The 13,276-nt window shown below is 42.9% G+C and overlaps 2 protein-coding genes across 2 annotated transcripts in view; both read left to right on the top strand.

Moving 5' to 3' along the window:
- LOC142150518 (uncharacterized) overlaps positions 1-2,277 on the top strand; it is a 47,489-nt gene extending 45,212 nt beyond the window's left edge. Inside the window, exon 17 of the mRNA XM_075205716.1 lies at positions 2,034-2,277. Coding sequence (XP_075061817.1) covers positions 2,034-2,257 — 224 coding nt within the window. The 3' untranslated portion in view covers positions 2,258-2,277. The remainder of the gene's footprint in view (positions 1-2,033) is intronic.
- Positions 2,278-7,226: 4,949 nt separating this feature from the next.
- Positions 7,227-12,455, top strand: LOC142151081 (zona pellucida sperm-binding protein 3-like). Its single transcript, XM_075206380.1, has 8 exons — positions 7,227-7,684; positions 8,280-8,398; positions 9,799-9,902; positions 9,984-10,161; positions 10,234-10,354; positions 10,474-10,565; positions 11,305-11,432; positions 12,221-12,455. The coding sequence occupies exons 1-8, from the start codon at positions 7,235-7,237 to the stop codon at positions 12,442-12,444; spliced, it is 1,416 nt and encodes a 471-aa protein (XP_075062481.1). The 5' UTR covers positions 7,227-7,234; the 3' UTR covers positions 12,445-12,455.
- The last annotated feature ends 821 nt before the right edge of the window (positions 12,456-13,276 follow it).

Consider the following 13,276-nt stretch of genomic DNA (forward strand, 5'->3'; position numbering starts at 1 on the left):
AGCCAGGAGCCTAACCAACTTGTTCTACAGGTGCCTGATGGATGGTAAGCAAGAAGATTCCTCTTCTGCCTTCATATCCCCAAGACCCCAGTCAGACAAGCTCCAGTTTACGGTTGATGCTTTCCGCTTCATTGGGACAGATGTTTCTGTGGTGAGAATTGGCTTTATTTAGCTTATAACTGTACACCTGAGATGGTGCCCCTTCCAATCTAGAGGCTTTATATCTTTTTGTCACAATTCAAATCCTAGGTCTACATCACTTGTTATCTAAAAGCTGCTGCTGTCAGCCAGACCCCTGATCCCATGAACAAAGCCTGTTCCTACAGGAAAACCACTAGCAGGTGAGGATGTCCTCCAGTAGCTTCTCTAGCTTTATACTTTAGAGCAGTAAAATGATTTGATCCTTGAGGAGGAGACAGTTGTGCCCCAGGTAAAACTAAATGTTTTATAATTGTACAGAAATCTAGGTACACAGCAGAAAAACAAATGGTTTCTCTGCTTTATACCATCAGTGGGGGAGGGACGCTGTAACCATTAGGAAGGACTTGTTAATGTGAATATCACTGGAGGTAGCATAACCAATACACAGCCTATCACAATAAAAGTACTTGGGTCGGGGTGTTTCTGTTTTTGGTGAATGTTGGTTTGTGTTCTCAGTTATTTTGCTGGCAGAACAGACATCTCCAATATATCTAGGAACTGGTTCATATTAAAACGCTATTTGGTGCAGGGCTTTGTTTGGCGTATTGGAAATGTTCTCACTATAACTTGAGATCTCTATCTACAAACCCTCCCCCATAGCTGGTCTGCTGTGGAGGGCTCTAATGCGATCTGCCAATGCTGTGACTCTGGGAACTGTGCTGCTGGTCAGAGCAGGAGAATCGTATCTGGTGGGAGACCAAGAATTGGCAAGAGAGAAACTGCAGCCGGTGAGTTATGAACCTTATGCTTGAGATCAAAGCAACAATGGCTGCCTACCTCAAGTAGTGTAAATATGCTATGGAGGGCTTCAGAGGGAGGGTACAGGGTGTTTCCTCAAGGTATGCCACATGAACTCAATGCAATGTGCACGATGTGGCAGTTGGCTGCCCCTGTAACCATAAGACAAGAAGCACCACAAGTGAAGACTCTGTAGAAGATGGACTAATGTGTGGTTCAAGCAGTTTAAACTAATTCCTCAATTCAAAGGATGAACCTATAAACTGTTCTAGAAGGTCAGTTATTCAGTATCCTATTAGAAACCTGGCAGTCACTGGGAGATCTTCCTCTAACCTGCAGACTATCTAAAGCTGACCACACACCAAACAATCCTATGGCTTGGCATAAGTGCTGTGGCGGGATCACTTCCAGCATGGCTGGGCTCTGGTATTTGGAAAGTTTTGGTACATGCAAGGCCAGTAATGGTTCTCCTGCCACTTACAACAATTACAGAAAAATATTGCAGTGTTAAGGCTGCTTTTAGGGTCTGTTGCCTGATTTCAGCTAGAAGTCAACAGTAGGAAACTGTTATGTGGTGGTTTGATCAATGTGTTCACTGCACATTAATTGCCCTTGTAATTGAAAATGTTTTTAGATGTTCCCTAAATTTAACATGACAAAGATTTGCATAGGTTCGAAAAAGCATCTCTGGATGTACCCTAAATTTTCTAACTAGTAGCTTTTTGAGGAGTGATGTTTGGCTTTGGTCTATGTAATTCTTGGCAGTACAGCATTGTAGAACATTCACTAGGTTTGCAGTAGGAGGCTGGATTACTATGTAACTTGGCAGGGTCTTGGCACAATTGGGTGGGGGGGTTGAAATGTCTACTTTAGAAAGTAGGAATGCTCTTTATCTTCAAGGGTTTTTATTTGTCTGCACAAGACTTTCATTCCAGGAATTTAATCTGGGTTTAGCTATAGCTTATGCATGTTCCTGTGGCCTCCACACTGTCCAACTGCTTTTAATTGCTACATGAATTGTGCTCTGTCTCATTCCTCTATAATGTCAACTACAGACATAACTGTGGCTTACAAAATTCTATTCTTCCCTGTAGGCCCATCTACAGAAGAACATGGATTGGCAACATTGGGTCCTCTACTGGTGGTTGGAGCAGAACCTGTCCAGGCTTCCAGAGCAACAGCTGAGTCTGGACACATAGAACTGTGGGTGCTGGTGACCATTGTGTCTGTCAGTCTGGTTGTTGTAGCTGGCTGTTTTATTCTGACTGTAAAACATGTGCTCAAGAGACGGGCTAATGTACTGGTTGTAGAAAAATAAAAAGCTTTATATAAACTCTGTTCTTGGGTCCATGTGGCATCTGACGGGTTCAAAACCAGCTACACAGGGGTTGTCGTACTGCTCTTGTGCAGGGATAATTTAATCCTTGCAGCAGTATCCAGCAACTGATCAAAAAAGCTGATTAAACCAAAACAATGATTTTAAAATGATCAACATTTTCTAAATGTAGTCTTCTTCTGACCACACTAACTGGATCCTGGAAATCCAATGTGAGCCAGCCCTATATATGCGTAGAATCTAGCTTCACCTACATGTGTGGACACTAATCCTGGCATTGCTTCCAAAAGAATCGGCCTACATGTAGCCAGCTTGTCACCCATACAATGGATCTAAGGCCTTGGCTAAATATCTAATCCCTGATCTTGCATTTTAATTTTAATTTGCTGGCAGCTGATAAGCCAACATTAGATGGTGCTTTCGTTACCATGGTATGTTGCAGAGAATCACAAACTAGAAATGTCTAAATATGTAAAGACCCTAAAGATGTTGGAGAGGTGCACATCACTATTGATGGTGTCTTATGGGATAAACTGTTGGTCATAAATCTGTTCACTAGAAAATACCTCCATGTCACTCATTCCCAATGAATGGAATACATTATTATAAACACCTCCTGCAGAATGGCTGTTGTGGTACACTGACAGCCAACCTACAACCACAAGATGGTGGGGACATCTCGATTTGGGCCTACGCCTACACAATGTAGTAGGAACTTGAAATATACATGGATAAGATACCAGCTACCCACTGCAGATTAGTTTCAATTCAAGCACCTCATTTTCAGATGACAAGGGGTATGGATATTTGTGTAGAAATTAATTTTGTGTGGCCAAATCTCCATTACCAGACTTGGGCTGTCTAGTTTAGTGGATGAATTGAAAAATGGCACGGTATTCATTTCAGGAGGTAGTGAGTGGCCACTGCTGCCGGTATGGATTGGCTAGATGTTTGACTGGCATTTTGTTGTACTTCTACTTTATAGACTAGTTGTACATTGCACTCTTTATCATTCACTGGTTGGCTTATAATGTCAGTACTGACTTCAAATGGCAGACTCTGAATCCAGGAGGCAATTGTCTCCATGTAGCACCACTGTACAGGAAATATGTAATTGTCAAGTTCCTCCCCCATTGGGACTTAGTGTAGCATGCGGGCACAAAGGTAATATCTGAAGAATGGTTTAGATGTCATTTGGGCTACTGGAAATCGTGGTGACCATCATCCACATGCTCTGGTTATGCTACAAGAACTATATGCTTGGCCAAATACTATAAATCTTACATAACAGACAACACATTAAATTATTCCAAAAGAAAATGGGAGGTTCATTTCTATATCCTACTTCTAAATTTGCTTCTTTATAAGGGACTTGTGAAAGGTAAATCCATTACATATAATCTTACAATAGTAGCACACATGCAAGTGTCTTACAGGTCATTTCTTAAGGCTAGCAAAACATACCTCTAAGTGAATAGTTTAACCAATCATATACTCTGCAGGTTTGAGTACAGGGTTGATTGGGAACTTAGTGGCCTCATGTAGGTGAAAATAAAACTGCAGGCATGGTTAGCAAACCATTGTGTCTAGCTGCATTGGTGGTAGGCAGGGCCAATGCCACATGCAATGGTAGGCATTTTAAGGAACTCTGTATTGCATAGAATATAAAATGTTAGTAAATCTATGACTTCCATATAACACAGATCATTCTAGTGTCTGATAGACCATATGGAGAGCATCCAAGTGACCTCCGTACAATACATCTTACATATACACTTTGTGAGAGGTCAATGGCTGAGATGTCTGTTTTATGTATATACTGATTAGGGTCTTGGTCATTGCGATATCTATTGGTGTCAATACTTGGGAAACACACTGATCAGGATGTAACAAGAAGACATCACATTCCATTTAAATACATGCTTGAGGCCGTACAGATGCTGAAGTCCTTGTTGGCCTATCTCGGCCTATTCTTGACTCCTAGATGCACAATGGCAATGGTGGGGCCTTGTGATTGCTGAGGGATCCGGGTCTAATGTAGCAACTTGTTGGCGTGAGCTAGTTTCCTGCTGGGGGATTTCCCTTATGGGCTGCTGGACAGGAGAATGAAGAGGTTCTACCTCAAGCTGACTGTGTCATAGCTGTCTCTCCCTACAAATCACTCAACAGGTGTTGCCCAGGCATAGCTGGTCAAACACAGAGAAATTGATCAAGCACCAAGCATTCCTCCTCCACATTACCAATAAATGGAAAAAAAGACTAGGCAATCAATTACAGGACCTGCATATAAGCCGAGCAGGGCCTGCTGCAGCTCCATTTGTACAGTCTTTCACTGCTTCACAGCCTCATCAAGCGATCTGCCTACAGGGCGAATTCCCAGTAGGGTCAATAGTCACTTTGGCTCTGCTCACTAGCCCAAGTACTGCAGTCAGCTTGGTTTTCTTGCCTCTTCGTACTAGCTACCTGGTCCTATAATCTAACATCTACCAATATGGTAAGAATCAAGCCCAAAGTCTATTCCCCAGAAGGCTCACCAAGTAACACAGCACCACTGGACTGAACAGGACACAGCACAGGACCCAGCAGCACCACTGAACTCAGAAGGACTGAGCACAGCACAGGATATAGCAGGGCAGAGGACCACCTAACACAACCTCCCTCTACCCCAGGGGTCAGGGAACTTTTTTACCTTTTACCCCCAAATATATTTAGATACGCCAACGTTTCCCCCTTGATTTGAATGGAAGGAAATCATATATTAATTATTGGAATTCAAATTTTTATTGAATCTATTCAAAATTTCTTTGAAAGCTTCAACTTCAAAACTTCAGGTTTTGGAGAAATAATGTTTCATTCTTGATACGAGAGCATCAATATTGGGACATTTTGATGTCAGAGCAATTTAAATACAGTCTTCAGCGTCCAATCGATTTATCTGCTTTGTTTTTATGTTCATTAGAGTGGAAAATCCTTGTTCACAAAGGTAGGTTGCTCAAGAAGTACCTCTGCCAACCCTTGAAGCTCTTCTGGTACAACAGCAATTTCGCATTTAAAGGGGTCTACAATCCAACTGACAGCATGTGAATCGGCAGCATTACCCCCAGGATTTTTATTTTTACCCCATTTGGGGTAATTTACTCCTGTTACCTGACCACTGCTCTACCCTGATCAATGCCTGAGTGAAGACGGCGGCGGCCAGCGGGGAATTTATAGAATCCGAGTATCGCGAGATCCGACAACGGGATTATGACTCGGAGCCTCGCTTTCAGTTTTGCAATCGGCGGGAATACCCGGATCTGTCTCGGATCGGCAAGGGTCGGGTGGGCTCGGATTTCAGATATCCGAGCCCGCTCATCCCTACCTAGAACCCGCCTGGCAACATTTAAAAGTAAATAATTACTATGCAACAATAATGCAATGCAAGTATCAAAATAGAAAATGTAACACATGGGGTAAGTTGAGCACACACATAAGTATGTCCCCCCCCCCCCCCTTCCCCCTTACATGTCTGGTGTTAGAGCAGTGTCCACTGAGTGTAACCTTTAATAATGAGCCAGAAACCCTGCTCTCATCACAATCCACAATCAGCACCAGGCTATGACAGCCGGCGCGGGGTCCCCTTGTTAAAATGTGGCATAGCCCCAGCCTGTTCAGCAAGGGGCAAAGCACTGGGGCCCTTCCCAACACCCCTGCCAGTGGGTGATGTGGTAATTAATGTAATACATCAGTATTTATATATATATATATGACACTACTGCTTCCAGCAGCTATAAACTGCTTGGATTTGCATGTGCTTGAAGAACTACAAGCACCAGCATGCCCTAGGACCTGTAGTGCAACATAAAAAATACAGTTTAAGATTTTTTTCACTGTGTCTACATTTTTTGAACTAAAGGCCCTACAAAACCCTCTATCACCAATTTATTATTCACCTAAATCCGTGGTGGGTTACACTTCTGCCTTCCAGGTTTAATCTATGAGAAACTCCCCCTTCCCCCCACAAACATGTAGATGATGCATACTGCCCCTAGCGGAGCCCTGTTGGGAATAACAGACCAGGATGAATATGTTGTATGGTTGGGATCAATGGGGAGATTCCCCCCCCCCCCCCCCCCGAAGGAATATTATAATGAAGGGTGGACTAGGACAATAATAATAACCCCTCTAAGAATACATCCAGACTGGTATTGTTGGAGCATATTTGAAGCCCATTGAAACTTCTTATAAGTTCTTAAGACATTTATATAATGCAACTTCATCCAATAGAACAGCGTCCTATATACAAATCACTATGAGCCTTTATCTTTATAAATCTCCCAGTACATTATACATTTTCCACACTCCTAGACGTGGTAACATGAAGACATCATATGTCACCCCCCACCTGCTCCTTCCTTCCTGCACACCTGAGGACAGAGTCAGTGCGGATGTGGCCGGAGAGGACAACCTATAGATGGAGAGACAGGTCAGCACTTACACCAGACAAGTACAATACACAAGCTGCTTAGTTCCTATTAGATCAGATGATGTAACATTGTTAGTGCCAGCATGCAGAATGTATGTCGCCTACTTGTAATACATACATGTAACCTGTGTCTTACATGTGTGTCATGTTTTATATTATTCATCCTATAACACTACAGAGAGAAATGTTACTTGGGAAGTTGAAGATTTAAATATTTAGGGTTATTTCTTTGCTATAGAGCAGATATAGGCAATAGTTAGCTCAGCAGCTGTTGTGGAACTAAAAGTCCCATAATGTCAGCTGAATGTTACCTGCCCTTGTGTCATATCTGTATTGTTATGGTGTCCTCATTAGATGGCTGTGTGTGGTCAGAGAAGTGCTCAGGTGAGTGTGATCATTATCTGCCCCAGGTGGAGGTATTAGCAGCTGATGGGAGGGGTATAAAGGGCTGATCTCACCCCTCCTGTCCTTGTGCTGTTTGTCCTGCAGTCAGAATGGGGCTGTGGGTGAGGTGGAGTTGGCTGCTGTTGGTGGCTCTGGTTTATGGATCAGGATTTGGCGGTGCCGGGGAGCATTCCTTGGTTAGGCGCCAGTCAGATGCTTGGTGGAGGGATTACCAGCCCTCTGTACCTCAGTGGGGCTCTCCTAGAGGGTCTCATGTGGGGGCTGCTCGGCCTGTGTCAGGATGGGGCCCCTCTGTTAGGTATGATGGGGGAGCTGCTCAGTCTAGACAGCTGCAGCCACCCCAGGACTCTCCTATCAGTGTGCAGTGTGGAGAGGACAAGATGGTGGTGACTGTGGCCAGAGACCTCTATGGGAATGGGAAGCTGGTGAAAGCCTCTGATCTAACCCTAGGTCCCCAGTCCTGCAAGCCTGGCCCCCAGAGCACAGTTACCAGTGTGGTCTTTGAAAATGGTCTCCAAGAATGTGGGAACAGCTTACAGGTATGTATTGCTCTATATATTTCCTACCAACTAGGTGGTTTTTTATTTATAGTCCTGGTAATTACACTGATACTCCCTGCCTCTGTTTACAAATACTACAGTGATGTCTAGGACTATAAACCCCTTTACACCACCTACTTGTCCTTTCCCCAGGAACATATGTTGCCATATCCCACTATCTGTTATGGGTTAATGGCCTAAAGCAAGAGTAGGCTGCACCTCTGTGCTTGTAATGTTTGATATACGCTTCAACCAGCAAGTGAAACGCTGACATTCAGATGTCAAATTCCTCATTTGTCATTGTCTATCTTTTCCATTGAGGGGGAGAAGACCTTCACCAGTCCCTCTTCTAGGTGTATGAGAATAACCCATTTAATTGGCCCTTAAATTCATTCACCACTTAATATTTAATCATACCAACTAACAGGCTCTTATCTGTACCCCTGCCCCTTAAAAGTCTGTCATAACAATAGATATGTATGAATACACTCTTCAAAGCCTTTGTCACTGTAAATGGATGACACATTACAATAACTTTGGCTTTGTAAGTGTTTGTAGACTTGATGATGAAGAAATATCTTTACTTTATCTACAGATGACTCCAGACTGGCTGATCTATATAACCAACCTGATATACAGTCCAACATCTCCCAGGGGTGTCCCCATCACCAGGACCAACCCTGCTGTGGTTCCCATCCAGTGTTTCTACCCCCGGTGAGTTTACACTAAGGGGTATATCTAACTGGTATTCGGCCACCATACCTAATCTTGCATTATTGGAATAAACTTTTTTTTTAAATCACTGCGGGATATACTGGATTCTTGGCTGAAACCATCCCATAGGTTGATTTTGAGACCCTATCTTTCATATGGGGCTCCCATGCATCCTGACTTTGCAACTAGAGACCTTGCATCTGGGGGTTAGTTTTCTGTATTTCAAACTCCTGAGATGAGCAGGATAAGAGGGTCCAGAAACAAAGCATGGAGCAGGTATTCTGGCCTTGGCAAACATCTGGTCACAAAGGTGTCAAAATAGTTATTAGAGCTCCTGAAGCTCTGATGCATTAAGAATCCAGAGAATTGCATTGTCTACAAAAGTGAGACCAGTATAGTGATACTAGTCTTCTAGAATTAAAAGGATTTCTCCTCCAAGAATTATACACCACTCTCCTTTACCAGCCTATGAATACCCACTGTTTTTCTTATGCTGGAAAAATGGAGCTATAAAAAGGTAAAGGACCAGCACAAGAATACAATCAAGAAATGAGTGTTAAAAATAATATGAAAAACCAGCATATGGAAATAAAACACAATTTATTGCATGTATATATTAAATAAATATAAACAAAGCTGCGCTGGTCCTTTACCTTTTTGTCTCCTATCTAGTGTGGGTTCACCAATTCCCATTTCCAGCTGTAGCTACATTGGGTATATATTACCTTTATCACTTTAGTACCTGTCCACTGTTTTTGTTAGTCCTTTTACTTATAAAATGGAGCTATAACCTATTGCTCTGAAGGTGGAGAGCTGTCTGGTGTGCTGACTCCATGTGACAATATTAGTCACTGGTAATGTGGCTGTCTATCAAAGTTCTCCAGAATAAATGTCTGCACTGTGCTTATTAGGAGAGCAAGTACCTGCCACCTAGTAGCTATGCTCAGCTGGCAGTATAGGGTGCAGATCTACTACCAATCATGAGTTGAGGTTTTGTTCCCTCCGTCATCCACCGCCCTAAACACTTAAAGCAGGAAAGAAAGGGAATTATGAAGGCATATCCTGGCAGAACATGCCTCTTTTTGAAGGAAATGCCTTACCATGTAAGGTCCACAATATGGTCTATCAAAACAGCATTTTTTTGGTTCGTCTGCCAAGTATTGCCAACAAATCCTGTAGAATAAAATGCTGTCTTACTATACATATAGTGACTTCTAGAATCTGTGTATAGACTTCACCTTTATACACATGATGTATTTCAAAAAATCTTGCTAAAACAGATCTGATTTGTATAACTTTTGTTTATCTTATGTGGCTTAAAGAATTAGTGTTGTGTTAATTCTGCTCTAATTTGCCTATAATACTTTAACCCTGTTGTCGGGGCTAATTCTTTTATGCAGACATGGTAATGTGAGCAGTAACGCCATCAAGCCAACATGGATTCCGTTCAGTACCACAGTGTCCTCAGAAGAGAGGTTGTCCTTCTCCCTGCGGTTGATGACAGGTAAGTGGAGTTGGGGGAGGGTCAGGGGTTTTGATGGTGCTGGTTTTGGTTTGATCTTTCAGTCTTCTGTTTACTTTACAGATGACTGGAGTGCTCCCAGATTCTCATCTGTCTTCCAGCTGGGGGACATGTTCTCTATAGAGGCCTCTGTGGACACTCAGAATCATGTCCCTATGATTCTCTTTATTGATCGCTGTGTGGCCACTGTGTCTCCTGATGTGAACTCCAACCCTCGCTATGAGATCATTACTTCCAATGGGTATGTCATGTAGGGTAATGTTCAGGTTGATGCAATAGATTAAGCCAGGAGCCTAACCAACTTGTTCTACAGGTGCCTGATGGATGGTAAGCAAGAAGATTCCTCTTCTGCCTTCATATCCCCAAGACCCCAGTCAGACAAGCTCCAGTTTACAGTTGATGCTTTCCGCTTCATTGGGACAGATGTCCCTGTGGTGAGAATTGACTTTATTTAGCTTATAACTGTACACCTGAGATGGTGCTCCTTCCATTGTAGTGGCCTTATATCTAGATATTATGCATTTTTCCCTTTGTTCCAATTCAAATCTCCTAGGTCTACATCACTTGTTATCTAAAAGCTGCTGCTGTCAACCAGACCCCTGATCCCATGAACAAAGCCTGTTCCTACAGGAAAACTTCTAGCAGGTGAGGATGTCCTCCAGCTTCTCTAGCTTTATACTTTAGAGCAGTAAAATTATTTGATCCTTGAGCAGGGCCAGATTAAGGGAATAGAGGCCCCTGGGCTTAAGGCCCCCCAGTGAGGCCCCCCTTGTGAGCTGCCCACCACCCCCCCAAGCGCTTACCTCTGTTCTTCTGCCACTGTAGTCCTTCCACGGCATGCCGTATGCTCCTTACTGAGGAGATCTCGTGAGGGTGAGATTCGCGAGATCTCTTCAGTAAGGCGATCACTGAGCACCGGGGAAAGACTACAGTGATTGTAGCCCAGTTAGACCTCTGGTTAATCTGGCCTTGTCCTTGAAGAGGTAAAAGCTGTGCCACAGGTAAAACTGAATGCTCTGTAATGGTACAGAAATCTAGGTATACAGCAAAGAAACCATGTGTTTCTCTGCACTAGACCATCAGGGGGTCGGGAGTAGGGAAACTGTAACCATTAGGAAGGACTTGTTAATGTGAATATCACTGGAGCCAGCAATTTTTTCCGAGCATAACCAATACACAGCCTATCACAAGAAGTGCTTATGCGTCAGGATGTCTCTATTTCTGGTGAATGTTGTCTGTGTTCTCGGTTTTGCTGGCAGGACAAATATCTCCAATATATCTAGGAACTGGTTCACTTTAAAGCACTATTTGGTGCAGGGCTTTGGAGTATTGGGAATGTTCTCACTATAACTTGAGATCTCTATCTACAAACCCTCCCCCATAGTTGGTCTGCTGTGGAGGGCTCCAGTGCGATTTGCCAATGCTGTGACTCTGGGAACTGTGCCGCTGGTCAGAGCAGGAGACTGGTATCTGGTGGGAGACCAAGAATTGGCAAGAGAGAAACTGCAGCCGGTGAGTTCTGAACCTTATGCTTGAGATCAAAGCAAAAATGGCTGCTTACCTCAAGTAGTGTAAATATGCTAACCTTACTAGAAGATCCTACATCCCTCTGATTGCTCTTGGCACTGGGCAGTGGTCAGGAGTAGGGATATTATACCTCATATTGGGTAACACCTAATCTATAAGGATGAGATTTATTGTATAGCTAAGGCTGCTTTTAGGGCCTGTTACCTGATTTCAGCTAGAAGTCAACAGTAGGAAACTGTTATATGGCTGTTGAATCAACATGTGTTCACTGCACAGTAATTGCCCTTGTAATTGAAAATGTCTTTAGATGTTCCCTAAATTTAACACGACATACTTTCTTAGGTTCAATAAAGCATCTCTGGATGTACCCTAAAATTTCTGACTAGTAGCTTTTTGAGAAGCAATGTGTGGCTTGGGTCTATGTAATCCTTGACAGTCCAGCATTGCAGGACATTCACTAGGTTTGCAGTAAGAGGCTGGGTGGCTATGTAAGTTAGCAGGGTTTTGGCACATTTGGGTGGGGGTCTGAAATGTTTACTTTTAGAAAGTAAGAATACTTTTGACATCTTCAAGGCTTTTTAACTGTCAGCACAAGACTTTCATTCCAGGAATTAAATCTGGGTTTAGCTAGAACTTATGCATGTTCCTGTGGCCTCAACACTGTCCAACTGTTTAATTGCTACACAAATTGTGATCTGTCACATTCCTCTATAATGTCAACTACAGACACTACTAAAAGTGTGTAGTTTACAAAATGCTATTCTTCCCTGTAGGCTCATCTACAGAAGAACATGGATTGGCAACCTTGGGTCCTCTACTGGTGGTTGGAGCAGAACCTGTCCAGGCTTCCAGAGCAACGGCTGAGTCTGGACACATAGAACTGTGGGTGCTGGTGACCATTGTGTCTGTCAGTCTGGTTGTTGTAGCTGGATGTTTTATTCTGACTGTAAAACATGTGCTCAAGAGACGGGCTAATGTACTGGTTGTAGAGAAATAAAAAGCTTTATATAAACTCTGTTCTTGGGTCCATATGTTATCTGACAGGTTCAAAACCAGCTACACAGGGGTTGTCGTACTGCTCTTGTGCATGGTTAATTTAATCACTGCAACAGTATCCAGCAATTGGTCAAAAAAGCTGATTAAACCAAAACAATGATTTTAAAATGATCAACATTTGTAAATGTAGTTGACTACCTGTGGTCTTCTGACCACATTAACTGTATCCTGGAAATCCAATGTGAGCCAGCCCTATATATGCATATCCACCTACATCTAGCTTATCCACCTACATGTGTGGACACTAATCCTGGCATTGCTTCCAAAAGTATCAGCCTACATCTAGCCAGCTTGTGAAGCATACAATGTGTCGAAGGCCCTTGGCTAAATATCTAATCCCTGATCTTGCATTTTTATTTACTGGAAGCTGATAAGCCAACATTAGATGGTGCTTTCATTACCATGGTATGTTACAGAGAGTCATAACTTAATAACAAATGACTTACCCCATGTACCCCACACTAGAAATGTCTAAATATGCAAAGACCCTAAAGATGTTGGACAGGTGCACATCACTATTGGTGGATGTCTTATGGGATAAACTGCTGGTCATGAATCTGTTCACTGGACACTACCTCAATGATGTCACTCATTCCCCATGAATAGAATGCATTATAAGAAACGTACCCTGCAGAATGGCTGTTGTGGTTACACTTAAAGCCAACATACAACCACAAGATGGTGGGGGACATCTCTATTTGGTCCTGCTCCTACATAATGTAGTAGGAACCTGAAATATACATAGAAAAGACACCAGCTACCCACTGCATTTC

The sequence above is a fragment of the Mixophyes fleayi genome, chromosome 4 (genome assembly GCF_038048845.1).
Source record: "Mixophyes fleayi isolate aMixFle1 chromosome 4, aMixFle1.hap1, whole genome shotgun sequence".
Taxonomy (NCBI): domain Eukaryota; kingdom Metazoa; phylum Chordata; class Amphibia; order Anura; family Limnodynastidae; genus Mixophyes; species Mixophyes fleayi.

Excerpts from the sequence above, each read along its gene's own strand:
- LOC142151081 (XM_075206380.1), top strand. The coding sequence starts at position 7,235 with ATGGGGCTGTGGGTGAGGTGGAGTTGGCTGCTGTTGGTGGCTCTGGTT. Across the intron at positions 8,399-9,798 it reads ATCCAGTGTTTCTACCCCCG|ACATGGTAATGTGAGCAGTA; the intron begins GTGAGTTTACAC and ends TCTTTTATGCAG. Across the intron at positions 10,355-10,473 it reads TTGGGACAGATGTCCCTGTG|GTCTACATCACTTGTTATCT; the intron begins GTGAGAATTGAC and ends CAAATCTCCTAG.